The sequence below is a fragment of the Cryptotermes secundus genome, unplaced genomic scaffold, assembly GCF_002891405.2.
Source record: "Cryptotermes secundus unplaced genomic scaffold, Csec_1.0 scaffold107, whole genome shotgun sequence".
Lineage (NCBI taxonomy): Eukaryota > Metazoa > Arthropoda > Insecta > Blattodea > Kalotermitidae > Cryptotermes > Cryptotermes secundus.
Genome location: NW_019733836.1, coordinates 80595 through 103696, shown reverse-complemented (window position 1 = coordinate 103696; position 23102 = coordinate 80595). Strand labels below are relative to the sequence as shown.

General features: G+C 39.5%; 1 protein-coding gene across 3 annotated transcripts in view; it reads right to left on the bottom strand.

The window, feature by feature from the left end:
• Positions 1–23102, bottom strand: part of LOC111868193 (E3 ubiquitin-protein ligase HECW2) — a 246640-nt gene that overhangs the window by 218800 nt on the left and 4738 nt on the right. For all 3 annotated transcript variants that reach the window (XM_023858628.2, XM_033752954.1, XM_033752953.1), the window contains exon 3: positions 16733–17479. In XM_023858628.2, coding sequence (XP_023714396.1) covers positions 16733–17479 — 747 coding nt within the window. The remainder of the gene's footprint in view (positions 1–16732; positions 17480–23102) is intronic.

Below are 23102 nucleotides of genomic sequence, written 5' to 3'. Positions count from 1 at the left end.
CTGTTTAATGATAATAAAATAACAATATAATAATATTATAGTAATAAGTTGATCACGTTACGTATTTATATTAATTGTCTGATATCATGCGTTTTTGAGGGGAATAACATTTTGGTGTGCCGTGTTGAGTCACAAATACTTCATGGTGTGCCGCGAGTAGAAAAAAGGTTGGGGAACACTGCCCTAACTCACGAATAACAAGCAAAAATAGTCAACCTTAAAAAGAAAGGTTTTAGGAATCACAGAACAATTCAAATATCCATATACACTGAAGTGCCAAAACTCATGGGATAGGTACCTAGTATCGTGTAGGACACCCTCTAGCCCGGCCAAGTGCAGCAAATCGACGTGGCATCGATTCCACAAGTGGGCGGAAGACCTCTGGAGAGATGTTGAGCCATGCCGTCAGGATAGCCGCCCACAGCTCCCGGGTATTTGTAGGTGCACGATTTTGGGTGCGAATGGACCTCCCCACCACGTCCCATAAATGCTCGATTGAGTTCATGTCGGGCGAACGTGGTGGCCACACCATTCGTCGGAACTCTCCAGAATGCTCCTCGAACCAATTCTGGACAACTCCGGCCCGATGACATGGTGCATTGTCCTGCTGGAATATCCCATCGTTGTGGGGGTACATGAAGTCCATGAAGGGTTGCAAATGGTCACCAAGCAGTGTAACGTAGCGGTCACCGGTCAATGACGTGTTTAGGTGGACGAGCGGACCCAACTCATGCCACGTGAACACACCCGACACCAGTATGGAACCACCACCAGTCTGCACGGTGCCTTGCTGACAACTGGGGTCCATGGTCTCATGGGGTCTGCGCCACACCCGAACCCTACCATCCGCTCGAAACAACTGGTACCGTGACTCATCGGACCACGCCACATGTTGCCAATCCTCCAGGGGACAATTAGCGACGTCACAAGCCCAGGTGAGGCGCTGTGTCCTGTGTCGTGGTGTTAACAGAGGCACTCTGGTCGGTCTTCTGCTCCCATATCCCGTGGAAGCTAAAGAACGCTGCATTGACCTGCTGAATATGCGTCTGGTACCTCCTGCATTGAATGTGAATGTGATTTCAGCCAGTGTCGCTTGTCTGTTACCACGGACAATTCTAGCTAGACGCCGCTGGTCACGATCATTAAGCACCCGTGGTCGGCCACTGCGCTGTCCACGGTGGGTAGAAATGCCTTCCAAAAGGTATTCCCGGTACACACCGTGAACACATAACACCATGGATCGAAGAATGTTGAATGACCGCACAACTTCGGAAATGGCATGTCCCATCCGCCTGGCACCCCCTATCATGCCCCGTTCAAACTCCGATAATTCACATCGGTCCGCCTTGAGCAGACTGGCCCGTGTTCAACCTGACTCACGAGAGAACACCTCACAACTGATACTTCTCTGGGCATTCCAAAACCGTCATGGACCGGTGGTGCTACTTAAAAATAAATTTACATACTGCTATCCCATGACTTTTGGCACTTGAGTGTACAGTAGTGCCATTACTCACACAACAGATACGCCACACGCTCGTTCGTGACCTACTGCGTAACTTACGTCGATGCAGTGTGTTAGCAATGGCACCCAGACACTGCGTTACAATGATAAACCTCACTTCAAATACGTTCTTATCCTACATAGGCGGGTAATGTGACCACTGATTAATACTCGTAACAAGTACACAATATACTGAGACTGTCGTCCCTCTTCTGCAATATAAACACCGACTCTGCAAACCATATTTCAGGCACTCTGTAGAACAAGTAATAAAGTGCATTTTAAAATGATATCCCTGTACTATCGCATGCGGTAGCGTAGTTGGTTGAGGCATAATGCTACAAGCCGGAAGGTCGCGGGTTCGATTCCCCATGAGGTCACTGGATTTTTCAACTGACCTAATCCTTCCAGCCGCACTATGACCCTGCGGTCGACTCGGCCTCTCTAACAGAAATGAGTACCAGAAATCTTCCTGAGAGGGAGGGGGGGCGTAAGGCTGGCAACCTCACCGCCCTCTGTGAGCCGATTGTCTAGAAAATGTGGGAGCCTCGACCTCTCACAACCCTATGGGCTTTCTCGGCCTGTTACAGGGATTTCATTACCTTTTAACCTGTATTACTGCAGAAATTCCTGAAGTAGGTATTAGTTCACATGGCTGTCACTCAAATTAACACAGCAAACGCCATACGAAACTAAAACTCCGTGATTTAAGTCCGCAAGAGCTTGGCGAAGTTAGTGCCAACGAAACTAAGCGGGCTGAGAATTAAATTAAAAGCAAATTTCACAGAAAATACGTCTCAGTCAATACGAGAACAACATGAACTATAAATTCAATCTTTTCAGTTTAATGACCCATTTCTGTGCGTTATATCCACCAACACGCCTATATTTGTCAGAGAATCTATAACTTCAAATTTTGGCACTGTCGCCATGTTAACAGAGTAAGAATTTTCTATATGTATAATATAAATACCATCTTAAATGCAACAATTTATTGTAGTTCTTTGTCTTTCTTCTTTCACACTATATGTTTCGGCCGTAACTGGCCATCATCAGGTGTATTTCACTTACGCAGCTGTCACGCTGCATGTAATTTAAAATTTAAAAACACCAGCTTTCTCAGTTGTCATTGCTGCGTTTCAATCGGACCGGATATACCTGATTCCCCTTGCTGATTTTGTCAGTTATATTTAAAATCTATGTTAATATACACTCGTCGATATGAATTTAAAATTCAAATCACAGGGATACCTACCCCATGTCTACATGTGCTGCAGCGGCTACTTCTTGCTTTCAGCACCGTTCACGTATTATCTGTAATACACAAATATTCATATTACAGGGAACCTGCACAGAGTAAGTACATATAACAGTATAAAACATATAGGAATAACGTAAGAACATAAGATAGTAATACGAATACAGATAATATGTGAACGGTGCTGAAAGCAAGAAGTAGCCGCTGCAGCACATGTAGACATAGGGCAGGTATCCCTGTGATTTAAGTTTTAAAATTTTAAATTTAAATTGAGGAGTGTATATTAACAGAGATTTTAAACATAACTGACAAAATTAACAAGGGGAATCTGGTATATCGGGACCAACTGAAACGCAGCAATGACAACTGAGAAAGCTGGTGTTTTTAAATTTTAAATTTCATGCAGTGTGACAGCTGCGTAAGTGAAATACACCTGATGATGGTCAGTTATGGCCGAAACATGTAGTGTGAAAGAAGAAAGACAAAGAACTACAATAAATTGTTGCATTTACGATGGTACTTATATTATACATATAGAAGTGTAGAGTGCAACAGGATGCTTAAATATAAGATAAGAAATGTTTTAACATCCACAGAAAATTTGCAAACTGTACTACAGAACTTTATGATCCAGTGTAGGATTTAAGATTCTCATAGCAGCGGTTATAAAGAGTTCCACCTTCTGGGATATAATGCCATGTAGTCCAAAATCTGGAAGATTCAGCTGTTCATTATTGACTTTCGAGGTGTCATCTCACAAGGACAGATAAACATATTTCACACTGAGGGACTGCACTTTCTATGTGCACAATAATTTCAATAATACTAATGTCTGTACGGATTGTTTTACTTCAGGAAAAAAATGAAATGGTTCAATAACTTTAATAAATAACACACTGTACTTCTAACACAGGCTATGCCAAATTATTGTAAGTCACTGTTAGCAGACCAAGATCTTGCACAACATAACTTGCGCTATTTTACAACAAGTCTACAGACGCTGGTTCATCGCTCGTGGATTTCTTATACCCTGAAGATGGAGGCGATACGTTCCTACGAAACATCGGTTAACAACGTATCTACAGGGCGCCACATCCAAGAATATGGTATTTTTCAAGGAAAAAAGTTCTTATGTCACTTTGCATATTTTTTAATGTCCTGCCACCACACATTTCCTGGCCCTATATCAATTGCTGCTAGTTCAGTTTCTACTCCACGCATCTAAACAGTACCTACTGGCATTACTGACGACAGGGGATTAATAAATACCACACAAGGTGGCATTCCATGCCCTGCTATTCATACTGGGTTTTACAAATATTGGTCAATATGTATCTACAATCTTGATGTCTCCAAGGTAATTCCAGGAGAGATGTTGCACTTTTCAGAAAATTTATGTGTCTACTGCAGTAAAGCTGACAGGAGTGGAATTATGTTCAGGTCTAACTTCAGTAAATCCATTATTTAGGTATACTCCTAAAAGAAACTGCAGCAGAGAAATAAAGCAAACACCCCAAACTTGAATTTTAAAAGAAATATGTTTATGGCATCTCTCCCCCAAGGGTTGGAGCTATATGTTACATCTGCAGGGAAAGATGCCACCTTTGCAATAAACGAAGGCATAGTGCTCTGTGGTCTAGTGGTCAGAGTTCTTGGCTATAGATCCAGAGGTCCCGCATTCCATTCCCAGCACTACCAGATTTTCTGAGAAGTAGTTGGTCTGGTATGGCGTCCACTCAGCCTCATAAGGATAACTGAAGAGCTACTTGAATGAAAAAGTAGCAGCTCCGGTCTAGAAAACCGAGATTAACGGCCATGGGGATCAGTTGCACTGACCAAGCGACACCCTCTATCCGCAAAAGTTGGCACTTACTTCGCTAGGTCGGTATAGTCCACTTGTGGACTAAAAGCCATGGGGTTTAGTTTAGTTTTTATGCTGTCTTGTAATCCTGAAATGGAAATAGGAACAGGGGCATAACTAAGAGAAACTATTTCACGTTTTTGATCAGTATATTTTATTATAAACAAACTAGTGGAAAAATAGCAATGACAAATTGTTTACGAAGAAAAGACAGGTAGGCAATTTACTTAAAGGCTCTGATTAAGAACATATTATCGATGTTTTACTTTTTTCATTTTATGTACAAGTATGTCTAAATAAAAGGAACCTTATGAAACCTATTTTAGAAGTAAACAAAAACCAGTAAAATTTACAAACAGGCCTCAATGGAAACATCAGTGAAAAGCTAAAAAAAAAATCAGCAAAAACTGGAAATGAATTTCAACAGCAACACCATTCAAACAGCAGATGTTTATTTTTTTTTTTGCAGTTCTCCTCTCTTACAGCAAGCCTTCTTCAATCCATGTATTTTTCTACATAAAGTGGACAGTTTTCATGTTTTCATCTTCAACACTTCGAACACTGAACCCAGTAATCTTTCCTACTGCTGTGTGACAGCTCTCCTAACATTCACCATATGAGTGGAAGTCAGCTCTGAAGTCATCAGAAAATTCTTTACGTTTAGACGTTGCTTCCTCTTTTTTTGTGAGTGATGTTCTGAAGCCTCCTTCCATTTTTCTTTTTTCTCTTTTTCCATTGACATCTTTCGGGATTTGATTACTGTTTATAAATTCTCAAGATGTTTGACAGTTCTTTCTCTGTTGGTATCTTTGCTCTACTGTAAAGTACTATAGTTATTTGATTTAATACTTTAGATAGGGTAGTCCAGTTGGTATAGCGATCAGGCTATGGTCTGCAGAACCAAGGAGTCAGTATTTTATTCCCAGTGGGTGCAAGACATTTTTCTCTTGTGCACAACATCTATGCCCCACATCTTCCTACAAAATGGATCCTGGGGATGTTTCCCAAAATTATAGTGGCATGGGCATGACACTAAGAACTCGCCTCCCTCCATCCAGTGCCTATATTAAGAATGGTGAAGCTATACCTCCAATCCCCCTATGTCTCCATGGCATGGTGATTAATTAATTAAAGCACAGGGGTAATATACTGTAATCTATTGTAAACAATTTTAAGTATTGTAACTTTATTCTCTTATTGTAATCAGCCAATGTACAGTAACTGACTTGTCCTATATCATATAACAATGATCTATAGAGACAAAATAAATAAATAAACCTTACATTTAATCGTTAACTTAGATGGAGTAAGAGAAGAACTCAATGATCCTGTCTGTGGGAATACTTCCAAGTTTGTTGACGAATAACACTAAGGCTCCAAACCATCCAAATTCCTTTATGGTGAGTCTGAACCACCAGTCTCAGTTTCATCTGTATCACTCACTTCACAGATTAAGAAGAAATGATCCAGGATTACGCTTTAATCCTGGGAAATATCCCCATAACTTTAAATGCTGTCACAGAACTTGCAACTGCGCCAGCCCTGTTCTGTGCTCCACCATGCATAAGTTCCAAGTTGCATCTTTGTCAATTTTATATTTTAGTGGGTGTGACCCACCAATTTACATCATGTTCTAGAATAGTTTCAAATGGGCCCAAAATTCATTTTCCTTGGCGACTGCAGTGCTGCTATTGTGTGATTCTGCAAGAACATCATTACATTACATTATTCTCTTTGGCCAACCGAAGTAATTCTGGCGAGCTTCAGTGTGAAGCATGCCTATCTAAAATTAGAAGATCAATTTCAGGTGCTTTTCCTTGCGCAGAAATCACTTTAAACCAACACTTAAAACTATGTTTATGTACACCTTCTAAGGATCAAAGCAACCAATCTTCCTTTTTTGTTCTCTCACTTTAATATGAACACTGGTGGTAAGATCTATCTATCCATATTGCAGGCCCTCACAGTGATCAGCTTTCTCTGTAAGTGTGACAGTGTGAACAGTTCTGATCCCCGTTTCTGCTAAAATGTCCCCAAACGTCTTGTCACTATTGAATCACATTCCATACATATTGCTTGTAGTCTATATAATATGTCATTTTCTAATAAAATTGCTTCTAAGATTCTCAAATAATTTTTCTCATCAGTACAGTTCACTCCCTGTGCTTGAGCAACTTAAATACCTTAAGATTCACACAAATAAACCTAAATTCCTGTCCATGAAGGATCTCAGCCAGTTTTACCCAGTCAACTGGCCGCGCCATAGCTCAAGTGGTTAGTAGCTGGCTTCCCATCGCAGCGGCCCGGGATCGATCCCGCGTCTGGTCAAGTGGGATTTGTGGTGGACAAAGTGGCGGTTGGGCAGGTTTTCTCCAAGTACTTTGGTTTCCCCTGCCAATCTTCATTCCACCAACTGCTCCACAATCACCCTCACCTATCATCTGGGGCTGGTACAATAGGCCAGAAGTGGTCGCAGTACAAGGGACTTAGTCCCCCCCCACTAGAGAAAAAAAATAATTTTCATTTCGTGCATCCTGCTGTGTTACAATACATACAACTTATTTATTAGACAGTCACAACACAACAATTAAAGAACTTCAAGGATAATGCCCAGATATAGTTCTGCTACATGTTTCGGCCACTAGTGGCCATCATCAGGCAAACACACTTCAACAAACGTACACCACTGAACTGCAGTACACAAAATTTGATACAATGTCGTAATTCATTTAAGATAATTTGCAATAAGAATACAAGAAATAGGTTATTTAAAACCAATAAAAGTCATATATAAAAACAAAATTAAAATTTGATTGATGTTTTTTAACATCGAATCAGTCGTTGGTTCCACTTTACATACGTATCCATTGACAAATAGTAAATTTCAATGTTTCATTATAAAATTGTATAGGAGGCCCAATAATTAATGGAATAGTTGGAGCCTCATCATACGGAGAAGAGTACGTAATGTATGGGAGGTAAACGACGACTGATTTGGTTGTTGTTTACCTCCCATACATTATGTACAACTCTCCGTATGATGAGGCTCCAACTATTCCATTAATTATTGGGCCTCCTACACAATTTTATAATGAAACATTGAAATTTACTATTTGTCAATGGATACGTATGTAAAGTGGAACCAACGACTGATTCGATGTTAAAAAACATCAATCAAATTTTAATTTTGTTTTTATATATGACTTTTATTGGTTTTAAATAACCTATTTCTTGTATTCGTATTGCAAATTATCTTAAATGAATTATGACATTGTATCAAATTTTGTGTACTGCAGTTCAGTGGTGTACGTTTGTTGAAGTGTGTTTGCCTGATGATGGCCACTAGTGGCTGAAACATGTAGCAGAACTATATCTGGGCATTATCCTTGAAGTTCTTTAATTGTTGTGTTGTGACGGTTTAATAAATAAGTTGTATGAAAAAAAATAATATCCAGTCAATTCTTCTTCATCACTGAATTTATATGAAAGGTAAATTAAACAGCAAACCTATAACAATTGACTGGAGGTCTCCCACACCTGGACGGAATACCAAAGAGTCCTGAAAATAAAATGAAGAGAACATTCACAAGATATCTTAAAATGTGCTAATTAAAATAAATGCTCTCTGCATAATTAGGAATGATATACCTGGTAGACCTACCCTCTTCTTGGCCAAAATTTCAGATTTCCACCTCCTATGCATGGTTCACATAGGGATCCTGCAATATCTAGATTCCCTCTCAAGACCAATCCTCTTCTTCCACATGTTTATGGCTTCCTCAAATTGTCTAACATCCATTGCTGACATGGTGAAACAACAGATCTTGACAGCTACTCTAGTGGCAAGACTACTCAAGGCTGGAAGAAGGAAAACCTGTGAATGGGTTAGTTTATAATACATTACAATAAGCAAAGAACCATATAAACATCACATTCTCACTTTTGATCACTATACACATGCTTTCCATGGAATGGTGTCTCTTCCTTACTAATTTACAGAATGTATCCCACTTTCTTTGATCGAGCTGTCATACTGCACTGTGTAGTTTGCAAACATCCAACATGGCTGAAACTGATACAATAATACTGTTATGTCTATTAATTGATATGCAAAATTGCATATAGGTTATAAGTGCATTTAACAATCAGTTACACATGAAATGAGATGAACAAAATAACAGTACTTACCTGACTTAATCAGAAATTGTGAATCACAATCGTGAACGGACAACACACAATTTCACTTTTCTTCAGTCAACTAATCTGGAAGTGGGATGTGTGTGCAACTGCCTCCTGACTTTAGAAGTTCAAAACACCAGGAGTGTGGCAACAATTGAAGTGGCAGGTCTCCCAGACTTATTATAAGCAAATTAGGTTTTGACAGAGAAATCCAAAGAGGTCACTGATTAAATACAGATGCTGATCATAGTTTCCTGTCCCACAATGGCACAAATTCCAGTGGGCATATCACAAAAGATGCTGCACTGATTGCAAAGATTTAATGTCAAATGCAAAATTATGGTAAGATAACAAAATGTGAAACCAGAGAAAGATGAAGTTATGTCAAGGTCTTGGCTATCCTATTCATACCATCCTCAACTACTTTCAGTTACAATAAGGAGCTCAAAATCTTCCTTCACCTACAGGTACATTCCAAAGTAGCACAGACTGGGGACAAAACCTAACATGAGGTTCTACATAACTGTTTAAACACACCATGTCCAACATTTATGGATGAAAAATTAAATACAGAATCAAACAAATAAATATACTAGAGCCTATAACTAACTAACTACATGGAGAAAAGCGTTTTGAGAAACTGCCCGTTGTGCAGCTACTAAATGATTTCCCAACATTTCCACCAGTCCCTATGCTTAGCAAGATCAATCCAGTTCAATCCATCCTATCTGTCTAAGATCCATTTAGTGTTATTCAACCACCCATGTCTTGGTCTTCCAAGTGGTTTCTTTTCTTCTAGATTTCCTACATATATCCTCTGCTCCACCACTCATGCTACATGCCCTGCCCACCTCATCTTCCTTGACGTAATCATTTTAATTATACTTGGAGAAGAGTACGAGTACAAGTTATGAAGCTCCTCATTTTGCAGTTTTCTCCAACTTTCCGTTACTTCATTTCTCTTCTGTCCAAATTTTCTCCTCAGCCCCTGTTCTCAAACACCCACAGTCTATGTTCCTCCCTTAATGTCAAAGACTAAGTTTCACGAAGTTACCCCAAACTCTATGAGAATCTTGTACAATAGTTCCCTCCTAGGCTTTCTTGAAGTCTACAAACAGCTGATGTACTGTCTCTTTGTACCCCCATTCTCCTCCAGTATCTGATGAATGCAAAAATTCTGCTCAGTGGTTGATCTCTTATGTTGAAACTCACAGTGACAATCTAAAATAATTTCTCAGAATTACTGAGCTTTTGGATTTTGTCCATTGTCTAAAAACTTGGTAATTCTGAGTGTTATAAATCACTGTCAGAACCCTTTAGAATCTACTTCCAATAATTTCATCTACATATGGATTTCATGAATTACGTACAGGTTTTTTGGTACATGAGAAAATCATATGAGCAGTTAAGAGGGTAGAGTTTGTTAGTGATAGGATATCATATATAATAAAAGGTCACTGGTATGATATCATCGTTATGAATGTTCACACCCCAAAAGAAGATAAATTTAATGACATAAAGGACACGTTTTATGAAGAACTAGAACATGTATTTGATAAATTCCCAAAGTACCCTATGAAAGATTTGTTAGGAGATTTCAATGCCAAAATAGGGAGGGAAGACATTTTCAAACCAAAAATTGGGAATGAGAGTTTGCATGAAATTAGTAGTGCTAATGGAGTTAGAGTAGTAAACTTGGCCACATCAAAAAATTTTACTGTCAAAAGTACAATGTTCCCGCATCGTAACATCCATAAATGTATTTGGTCATAATGTTATATTTTAGTGTCCTGTTGCACTGATTTTCATCCATTATATGAATACAGTGGTCGTCTTGTAGTGCACACAATTTCACCTGTCACATCACAACATGTTTCGGCAACACAGTGCCATCTTCAGGTGTCCCAACTACGTCAATCTATTGCATTGCCTGCCTTCATATGTTTTCACCAACCATTTAAAAAGTATTTAAAAAGTCTGTGTTTGTCAACTTTGATAAATTTACACTCGCTAAAACTTGTTAAGATAATTCATCTTATTTGTCTTAATTAAATCTTGTATGTGGTTCATTCAATACGGGGTTGTTTTTCTTATTTTCTGTGTAAATCTTCATAAATTTGCCTAGCGAATTGATTCCCGACTTTACAGAAGACGGCAAATTTATGAAGGTTTACACAGAAAATAAGAAAAACAACCCCGTAGTGAACTAACCACATACAAGATTTAATTAAGACAAATAAGATGAATTATCTTAACAAGTTTTAGCGAGTGTAAATTATCAAAGTTGACAAACACGGACTTTTTAAATACTTTTTAAATGGTTGGTGAAAACATATGAAGGCAGGCAATGCAATAGATTGACGTAGTTGGGACACCTGTGTTGCCGAAACATGTTGTGAAGTGACAGGCGAAACTGTGTGCACTACAAGACGGCCACTGTATACATATAATGTATTTGGTCATCTCCTGATGGGAAGATACACAGTCATATTGACCATATTTTGGTAGATAGGAGATGGCATTCACGTATGCTTGATGTCCGATCATTCAGGGCAGCAGATTGTGATATTGACCACTACCTGTTGGTGGCAAAGGTTAGGGAAAGACTGGCAGTGAACAAACAAACAACACACAGATTCAATCTCAAGAAATTACGAGGGGTGGATCTTTAATAGTGGCAACACTGCTATAGAGACGCCATGAAACGGAACCAAATAATGACGCTTATACCACACGTTAGTTACATACCTATCTTACCTCAGAGCAAATGGACTCTCCCTTCCCACATCATGCACATGCATAGAACAGAAGAACAGAGCCTCGTGTTAGCTGGCGGTCGAATGTAGTGATGTCATGATGTTTTCGAAACAGGAACAACGGAGTTGGATAAAGATTGAATGTGCCAGAGGCCGTACAGCATGATAGTGTCATCAAGGTCTTCAAGAGGCTTGCAGGGAATCTGCATTGCCTTGCAGAACAGTGGAAAGGTGGGTAAAAGCCTTCAACGAGGGACACTGCTCGTAAACACTTGGAGAGCTATGAGCAGAAAGGAGAGGCTTTCTTATGCCGTATCACTACGCTGAATGAGACATGGGCCAAATCGTACGAGCAACAAATGAAACACCAATCGAACGAATGGCATCATTAAGGGTCACCACGAAAATCAAAAGTTCGTCAGAACCCCAGCAATATGAAAATTATGGTGATTCTCGTGTACGACTGTGATGGTGTTATCCTAATGCACACCGTTCCCCGACAGCAGACCATAAATGCGCAGTATTACTGTTCATTTTTGGAACACAACCTGCAACCAGCTTTGAGAAATAAGTGGCCACACTTTCTGCAGAACCCACCCATCATGTTGCAGGACAATGCTCGGCCGCATGCAGCGCAAGCTGTGGCTGATTTGTTCGGTCGATGGGGCTGGGAAGTGCTGTACCATCTACCATACTCCCCGGACTTAAGCCCTTGTGACTTCGACTTGATCCCTAAGATGAAGGAACCACTTCCTGCCATTCGCTTCAGAACTGTTCCAGAGATTCTTCAGGCAGTAGACCGCTCCATTCAAACTATCAACACAACGGGCGCTGCTAAAGGTATCCCACAACTTCCACATCTCTGGCAACAGGTTGTACACAATGCTGGTGATTACATTGAAGGATAGTAAAACTTCAAAACATGCGTCTATTTTGTATCAGTTGTAAATAAATAGTTGCCACTATTAAAGTTCCAACCCTCGTAAATGATGTAGAGGGTAAAGAGTAGTATCATGTTGAAATCTGAAATATGTTGGCAGCTTTGGAAAACTTGCACACTGAGGTGGATGTTAATAAAGCTTGGGTAACTATTAGAGAGAATATCAAAATTTTTGTCAAAGAGAGTCTAAGTTATTGTATACTGAAGAATGCATGAGCATAAGCCATGGTTCGACAAAGACGCTCAAAATTATTAGACCAAAGGAAAGAAGCCAAATTGCAGTGGTTACAGGATCCAAGAAAAATAAATGGAGATAATCTGAACAATACAAGACATGAAACCAGCAGGCATTTCAGGAAAAAGAGGAAATATCTGAAAGACAAAATTGATGAGCTTGCAATGGACAGTAAGAAAAAGAACATTAGAGACCTGTATATAGGAATAAATGACTTTAGGAGGGATTATCAACATAGAAGTAACTTAGTGAAGGATGAGAATGGTAATCTGCTTGCAGATACCCACAACATTTTGAATAGGCGGAAGAACTACTACTCTCTGTTACTGAATGTACATAGGGTCAGTGATATTAGGCAGACAGAAATCCATAAAGCAGAGGCGTTAGTACCTGATCCTAGCCCTTTTGAGTTTTAAAGTGTTATTACAAAATGTATAAAAGGTATCGAAAAGGTATAAATTGCGAGGTAGTGGTCAAATTTTGGCAGAACTTATTCAAGCAGAAGGCGAAATATTATATTCTAAGATCCATAAGCTAATTACTTCTATGTATTTGGCATAAGGAAAAATTGCCTGATCAGTGGAAGCAGTCTATTATTGTACCAGTTAACAAGAAGGGTGATAAAGCTGACTGTAGTAATTACTGGGGGATATCACTGCTATCAACTTCATACAAAATTTTATTCAAAATTCTTCCCTCAAGGTTAAGTCCTTATAAAAATGAGATTATTGGGGATCAGCAGTGAGGGTTTTGACATAACAGATCAACTACAGATCAGACCTTTTGCATTCTTCAGATATTGGAGAAAAAATGGGAGTACGATGAGACAGTACACATCAGCTTATGATTCAGTTAGGAGGGAAGTATTGTACAATATTCTGATAGAGTTCGGGATATCCATGAAACTAGTTACGCTGATTAAAATGTGTTTAAATGAAATGTATAGTAAAGTCTGTATAGGTAAGTAGTTGTCTGATAAAATTCCTATCCAGAATGGTCTAAGACAAGGAGATGCTTTATCGCCATTCCTTTTCAACTTTGCTTTAGAATATGCCATTAAGAAGGTCAGGAAACAACCAGGTGGGACTGAAATTAAACAGGACACATCAGCTGTTAGTCTATGCCAATGATGTGAATCTACAGGATGATAATATAGATACCATAAAGAAAAACACTCAAACTTTAATTGACATAAGTAGGGAAGTTGGTCTAGAAGTAAACACAGAGAAAACTCTTCTCCACGTATAATTAGAACGATCAAGTCAAGGAGGATGAGGTGGGCAAGGCATGTAGCACGAATGGACAAGACAAGGAATGCATATAGGATATCGGTGGGAAAGCCAGAAGGAAAGAGACCACTGGGAAGACCAAGACATAGGTGGGTGAACAATATTAAAATGGATCTTAGAGAGACAGGATGGGATGTTATGGATTTGATTGATCTGGCTCAGGATAGGGAGCAGTGGAGGGCTCTTGTGAACACGGTAATGCACCTTCGGGTTCCATAAAATGTTGGGAAATTCTTGAGTAGCTGCAGATTTGGCTTCTCCTCAAGAAGGGGTCAGCTCCATAAGTAAGTAACTATAGTCCATTCGCAGAGACGAGACAGTTAGCGTAAACAAAGCAAGCCCCGAGTCGCCAGAGCTGAGGGCAAGGAGTGGACAAAGCGCGCAGTTACTCAGTGTCATCACTGCATTCGGACGCATATTAACCTGCAGTCAGACTGAAGAGTGAACTTTGGACGCCCCTCCAACGATACACGCATCACGTGATCGCTACATGATTTCATTCAAACAGCCAAGGAGATACCGGGTGCATTTGTTTATGAGGACTCTCTCATCTCCGCGAATGGACTGTAAGTACATATGGATTTAACCTTGACAGAAAGATATCGAATAAAATTTTGTATGAAGTTGATAGATGTCAGTGATATTCCACGATAATTACTAGTCACATCTATCTCCCTTCTTGTAAACTGGTAAAATAATGAAGTCCTTCCACTCATCAGGCAATTCTTCTTTACTCCAAACAGAATTATTTTCTTTATGAATCTCAGACCGTAATGTTTCATCTCCTGTTTGAATGATTTCTGCTGGAATTTGATCACTTCCTGGTGATTTATATCTGTTCAACTTTGCAAAATAAAACTGCAATTTCAACCTCAAAAGGACTAGAATCGTGTACTAATGCCTCTGCCTAACATCACTGATCATATGTCCATCCAGTACCTAAGAGAAGTAGCTCTTCCATATATTTAAATGTTGTGGGAGTCTGAACACTGATCATCATCCTGATCTTTCATTAAGTTACTTCTAGGTTAATAACCCCTCTTAGTAAATTTATTCCTCCATGAAGGTCTCTAATGATCTTATTTCTGTTCGGTGCAAGCTCATTAATTTTGTCTTTCAGATATTCACCCTTTTTAAGATTTGAGGTTTTCACGGTGGTGACTTTGACGAAAGCAGTCTTCTGGGATATGTGCTGTGTAGATATTGTGTTAACCGACGTTTCGGAGGAACGTATCGCCTCCATCTTCAGGGTAGAATACAAAAATAAAATCCGCAACTGAAGAACAAGCGTGAGCAGGTGCAAACAGACTAATGTCAAGAATAGACTCAGCTGTATAAGAGCAGGAAGAGAAGGGGGGGGGCAGCAGGTATAAAATACTGTCGGGGGGGAGAAAGGCAAGGTTAATGGGAGGGCATTAACCCTTAAGCTTGGGGCCTTGTGGGTCTGGCATCATGTCCAGGAGGTTTCTTGAGGGAACAGATGAGAGGCTTCCATGACTTGCTGAGACAAAACTCCACTTCTCTGTTCATACTGTCGGGATTGAGTTCAATCTCAATGGCCTCCGTAATGATGCGATCCATATAATGGGTCTTGGTGGCGAGGATGGAGGTATTCTGTCCCAAATCGATCTTTCTTCTTCTACCCTGAAGATGGAGGCAATACGTTCCTCTGAAATGTCAGTCATATATTGTTCAGATTATCGCCATATACATGTGTTTCACCTGGACCCTGTAACCACTGCAATTTGGCTTGTTTCCTTTGTTCTAATAATTCTGAGCATCCTTCGTCAAACCATGGCTTATGCTTCTTCAATTCATGATAACCTAGACTCTCCTTGGCAGAAATTTTGATACTTTCTCTAATAGTTTCCCAAGCTTTATTATCATCCACCTCAGTGTTCAAGTTTTCCAAAGCTGTGAACCTATTAGAGATTTCAACACAATACTGCTCTTTACCCTCCACCTCATTTAATTTCCTGAGGTTCAACCTCTCCATATGAACTCTGTGTATTGTTTGTTTGCTCACTGCCAGTCTTTCCCTTATTTTAACGACCACCAGATAGTGGTCAGTATCGCATCTGCTCCCTTCAATGATTGGACATCAAGTACACTTGAATGCCACCTCCTGTCCATCAAAATATGTTAAATTTGATTGTGAATCTTTCCATCAGGAGATGTCCAAGTAAATTTATGTATGTTACTATGTGGGAACAATGCACATTTGACAATCAGATTTTTGGATGTATACAAAATTCACAGAAAATCTAATTAAATATGATTGGAAATATGAAGCTTAAAGCAACCTTATGCATATTATCAGAAATTAAATGCAATTTTTTTTTAGTTTTCCAAAAAAGAATTCATTGTACAGAGAAATCTGAATATAACAAATTTCTCCCATTATAGTCTATAATCTTTATATGGAATGCTTTGCAGTGTTGTGTACATTTACCAAGAGAAACATTTAGACTCATGTAGGATTTGAGGTTCCCACAGCCATGGTCATGAAGTGTTCTAGCTTTATGGGATAAACACTGTGTAGTCTGGTCAAACTTTTCATATGACCATTTCTCCCACAATCTTTTCCATTATTACTTTCCTACCAGATCTCATTCAACCCTATCCAGTTTACACAGTGAGATTAACAAAAGGAGAGATTTTGAACAAATAGGTTTTATAGTCTCATTTTGCACACTGTAATGGTACTCACTCAGACTGCAAAGAGAAATCCAATCCCGTGGATTGACTTGCTGCTGAAGATGCCATTTCAGATGAAGGTGCTCTTGATGGCCCTGCCGTAAGACACTGTCCACAACATCATGTCCTTGGTTCACAACAACAAGCTGATTTCCACTGAAACAGTCTTGCCATTCAGATGCCCTCAACGTCCTGCTATGAGATTTACATTTGCTATTCAATACTAGTTCTGCATCATTTTCCCCCATATTTTCATGACTTTGTACACTAGCAATACTTCCGTCCACGCTTCTGTACTGTGTATCTTCATCACTGCATAAGTGACCAATTACACCACTGTTATTAATGGTGCATATCTGTTCGACTTTGTCATCAAGTGCATTCACTCCATCACTCAAATTCTGTCTATCAATGACAAATGTAGCTTCATCTTCCTTTCTGACATTAGTATCACTTAAATTTTCAAAATTCCTGTTGTCATTATCATTCTGACTTCTCCCACCTTTATCTTCAACACGAAACATCTGTAAGTTTTCTAGCAGCTCGGATTTGTCCATAGCGTGAGTATCAATAAATGGACTAACTAGTCGACAGTGTTCTAGAGTTCTTTTCTTCTGATGATCTTCAAAATTAAACTCTTCACTATTTCCCTTCTCTTTTCCCTCAGTGTCTTCTTCCGTTTCTTCCACATCCTGACTGGACCCATTATTCCCATTATCATCCAACTGAACTTCTTCCAAGTGGCTGTCATCAGAATTGGCTGCAAAACACAAAAGTGCTAATTAATATATGGAAGTTAACTACACAGCATCACATCCCAGAAGATGATAAATTTCATGCAATATACACTTTGTTTCTTCTGCAATTAATGACTGCAAAGAAACTTGTTTACATGCGGTACATACCATCAACGACCCAAGGCTGCAATATGAAATGGTGATTAAGGACCCACCTAAAGTGGCCATTCACAACCTTTACACTGTTCATTTTAAGGTGACATCCCTTGTTGTTGCCTCCATACAACTCTGATACTTTTGTTCTAATCATATTTCTACCTTGACACAATAATAGCAAGAAACAAGAGGAAAAAGTGTACTCCAGTTTGAAGTATAAATGTGTTCTATGGAATGTCACATGTCTTACTGAAGTAAAAGGTAAGGCTATTCTGTAAAGGCTGTGAATGCCCATAGGGTTGTGAGACGTCAAGGCTAAACATTCTGTCAAGAAAGTCGGCTCACAGATGGCAGTTCCAGGGCCACAGTGGCAACTGGAAGGATTAGGTAAATTGGGAAGAAAAAAAAAACACACACACATCTCATCGGGGCTCGAACCTGTGATCTTCCAGCTTGTAGCATAGTGCCTCAACCAACTACGCTACCGCATGCACCCATGCCTTAATGATCTTGGTGAAATTCTCACTGCAGGTCAATTAAATTAAATTTATTATTCATACTATTTTATTAAATGTGTAATCTTGGAGCTTTAAAACTTGAATGATGCCATTACTTCAACCATCTCCTTTAATTATTACTAGGCCAACATATCATATCATTATTCATATGACTCAGTATTTAAACACTGAATGGATATTATATATTTATGAATTACATCAACTTTATTATCATTTGAACGAAGCTCACTTACATCACCAGAATCAATTTCTGATTAAATACAACAGAAACAAACAATGAAAATAGTCAGTTCTGAAATGTTGCAAATACAGGATGGGGCGCAGGAACTTCCTTTCTTTGAAGGCGAATAAAAGAAAAATTATTGCTGATAGACAAAATTTATGTTTAGCTAATGAAAGAACATACTTCAAAGTTTTAAATCATGTCGTTTTAAACAAAATATCTTGAAGGTGGTGGCCACCGTTCTCTATGCACTGATGCAACCGTTCTCTGAAGTTCCCCTCAGCACGTTCCAACATGTGCACCGGAATTTGGGCTACTTCCTGCCGAATAACATTCTTCACCTGAAGCAGGTTTGTGGGGTGATGTTTAAAAAACTCTGCCTTGAGGTATCTCCAAAAAAAAAAATCACAGGGTGTTAGATCAGGTGAGTGCACTGCCCATGGGATGTCACCTCGAAGTGAGATGAGCCATCCGGGGAACTTTGCCCTCAAAACTGTCATCGAAGCTCGGGCTGTGTGGGCCGTGGCACCATCCTGTTGGAACCAGACATTTCCTAGATGCATTTTCAAGAGCTGGTTCGAAAAAGTTTTTAATCATGTCCACATACCGCTGTGAATTGACAGTAACTGTATGATTTTCTTAAAAAAAATAAGGACCAATAACTCCAACTCTCAACAACGCACACCATACTGTCACCTTATCACTGTGAAGTGGCCTCTCATGGAGCTCTCTGGGATTGTTACCATTCCAATAGCGCATATTCTGCTTGCTGACATATCCGGTTAGGTGAAAATGTGCCTCATCACTAAAGAAAACAAGTGTGTCAGGGGGTAAAGTTTCCAAAAAACGTTTCGTATGCCGTTTTTGGTTCTGGAAATCATGTGGTGACAACTGCACAACAACCATCTTATAGGGATGGGAAAGAAGATGTTGTGAAGAATTCGGCTTATTGAACGACTGGATATGTCTAGGGTGACTGCATGTTTGCGAGCGGAGTGTCTTGGAGATCTGAAATTCGACTGTCAAACTGCCTCCACATTTTCTGGCGTCGTAACGGTCCATTGTCGTCCTGATGATTTTTTCACCACACTCCCGGTTGTCCTAAAGTTCTCTACCCACAAAACAATCGATTTCCAGTTGGGAACCAGACCTCTAGGCTTAATTCCAAAGTGAGTACAGAACACACGCTGCACCGCCACGTAGGAATGGTTGTTCGAAAAATAGGCTTCGACAGCAAATGCACACTGCTCACTCGTCCACCTCATGTTTCCTACTGAGGGGTATCAGACAGAAACTTCCGTGACTGCTGCGTTCGCCGAGCCTATCTCCACTTTTCTGCGACCTCCACTCCCTTCACAATGCGTCTTCACAAAAAGGGAGTTTCTGCGCCCCACCCTGTAAAACTGTATTCACATTATCTAATTGGTAAAAAGTAATATTTTTGCCATATAAAAAATGCTTCAAATAAAAGTTTGAAATATTAGGGACATACATTTTACGTTATGACATACCATTTCGAAAAGAACAGATAAAGTTTCAGTTGAGCGTCATGCAGAATGTGGTTTATAGCTGGTCTTGTTAATAGGAGTGACAGAACCCATAGAATCTTTTCCTGCTGTCCCATAATTGTGGTTCCCTATTTTATGTACACTATATATTATAATACCTAGAAAGTACACAGAAATTTGCATGTATGCAGCTGTTGGACCAAAAATTTGTTTTTTCTTGACAAACGCCTCCACAAATATTGCAAAACTTGAAGGTAGAATACTTATTTGACATTTTTAAAGCAACTGGTTCATAATGAATAATTCCTGTGACATCCAAACAACAGATCATCTGGGTTTTGACTTTCAATGTTAACCTTTTCAGCCTTGGAGACTTTGACTTATCCATTAGAGTTTGGGAGCTGCTTTACTGCTTTTTCCAAAAGTATGGAATCTTCCAAAAATCTTGTTGTAAAATTGGAGGAAACTTCATGCTACCAAGAATTTTCAAACCATTTTGACACAGACTTCCTTTTCGGTCACAATAAATCTTACAGGTTCTCTTTTCATGTTACAGTCTTATTATCTTTTGCATAATCAATTACTGATCACTTCTTACCATTTCAGTCACATTTCCCACAGGCCTCTTGAATTTCTGGATCTTCCACCATTTGATAATCCTTCCTTTCTGTCTTTAACTTGCTTAACTCATTCGAAAATATGTGTCCTGTTCACTGTTCGCTTTCACAAACTTGCTGCAAGATTTTGAAAATGTTACTGGCGTGCTTCACCAACGCCACTGAAACTCTCAATGCTCCTTCTCTGGTATATCAATTTAGCACCCACAGTTCAAAAAAAAAAACAGTGAGCCAATACACTTAATGCTACCTTAAAGCAAACGGAATCCCAGCAAAACTGCTGAACCATGTAGTCACATGATCCAACCCAGTTAACTCTCCAGGGTTTCAGTTGCTGCACAAACACAACAGCCTGCTTACTTAACCGACAGACTTCATGTAGGCAAATGATAGTCAACTGTAGCTTCAAGGATTTATGCAATACCCTAAGTGTCTTATGGTATACACTGGGTAGGTACCCATATGAAATAAAATCTCAAAGTGTTTAGTAAGGTCGTCTCAGTTTGTTCTCACATCTACACTAAATCTTCTGCAAAACTTACTTACTTACTTACTCGTGGAGCTCAGCCCTTCTGGAGGAGCCACCAATTCTGCAGCTACTCAAGAATTTCCCAGCAATTTATGGAACTCAAAAGTTCATTACCTTGCTTACAAGTGCCCTCCACTGGTCCCTATCCTGAGCCAGGTCAATCCAATCCATAACATCCCATATAACATATCTAAGATCAATTTTAATATTGTCCACCTGCCTATGCCTTGGTCTTGCTTGTGGTCTCTTTCCTTCTGGCTATCCCACCAATATCCTACATGCATTCCTCTTCTCCCCCCATTCGTGCTACATGCCCTGCACACCTCATCCTCCTTGACTTGATCATACTAATTATACTTGGAGAATAGTACAAGTTATGAAGCTCCTCATTATGTAGTTTTCTCCAACCTCCTGTCACTTCATCTCTCTTCGGTTCAAATATTCTCCTCAACACCCTGTTCTCAAACACCCTCAGTCTATGTTCCTCAATTAATGTCAGAGACCAAGTTTCACACCCATACTGAACAGGAAAAATTATAGTTTTATATATTATACTTAGTATGTTTTTGGACAGAAGACGAGAAGACAAAAGGTTCTGGACTGAATGGTAGCAAGCATTACCCCAGTTCAATCTCCTCTTAATATCCTCCTCAATCAGGTTTTGACCTGTTATCATTGTTCCCAAATATCTCAATTGTGCCACATTTTCAAAATAATCTGTTTCCTATCTTTATGTCATGATTTTGCCCTGCATTTTGGTGAAGAGACAGCAACATATACTTTGTCTTCCCTGTGTTTACTTCTAGACCAACCTCCTTACTTTCGTTAATTAAAGTTTGTGTGTTTTTCTTTATGGTATCTACATTATCACCCAGGAGATTCACATCATTGGCATAGGCCAACTGCTCATGTGTCCTGTTTAATTTCAGTCCACCTGGCTTCCCTGGACCTTCCTAATGACATATTCTAAAGCAAAGATGAAATGGAGTGGTGATAAAGCATCTCCTTGTCTTACACAATTCTGGATAGGAAATTTGTCAGACAACTGTTTATCTATACTGACTTTACTATACATTTTGTTTAAACACATTTTAATCAACCTAACTTGTTTCATGGGTATCCCAAACTCTATCAGAATATTGTACAATACTTCCCTCCTAACTGAATCATAGGCTTTATTGAAGTCTATGTATAACTGGCATATGATAACAGTACAGTACTACTAGAAATCATTATGAAATCAATGACAATTCTACACCCTTAAATACGAGTAATATTGTTATACGGTGCCTAATATGGAAGTACAACCCAGTACCTTGGTACTGGTATTCACTTAGAAACAACTGTCAGTTGCCCAAAACATTCAGACCTCTGCTGGCCCCCTGATCTTGTTAGGGACCTCCAAGAGCCCTCACCATAATGCTAGAAACAGAATCATTGTGATTGAGGCCATCCTGATATGTACTGGCTTTAACCACAAGGAATCAAAGATACCTATTCTATGCCTTGCCAGAGCTTGTCATTGACAATGTGTATAATACAATTTCTCTTCCTCTTACATGATGCTTTCCATGAAGCCTGCAATATGTGTCCAACTCCCGAAGAAAACTTAAGAAAGTTCCTTCTTCACTAGATGTTAAGTTTGCTTTAACCAATCGATTTGAACCTCTAGCTATGCTAGGGCCTCAGACTGATGGTGACGCTATAGATCAGCCTGTGTCAGAGGCTAAGCCTAAGCGTAAGATTCTAGTGCTGGGTAGCAGTCATGGTAGGGGTATCGGGCAGAGGCTACAGAAAGCAATGGGAGATGCATATGCTGTGACCAGCATATTCAAGCCCAATGCTGATCTGAGCAATGTCACTGGGGACACTGGAATATTGTGCAAAGGTTTTAGTAAAGAAGATCAGGTAGTTATAGTTGGGGGGCCAGGTAACAGTTTGGAGAGAAATCTCAATTATCGAATTGAGAAAGATTTAAGTGACATTGCCCAGAAAACTAGTCACACCAATGTGAGGTTTGTTGGTCTTCTCTGGCGACATGACAAGCCATGGATTAACAGGTGTGTAAGGGAGATTAATCTTCGGCTTGAGCGTT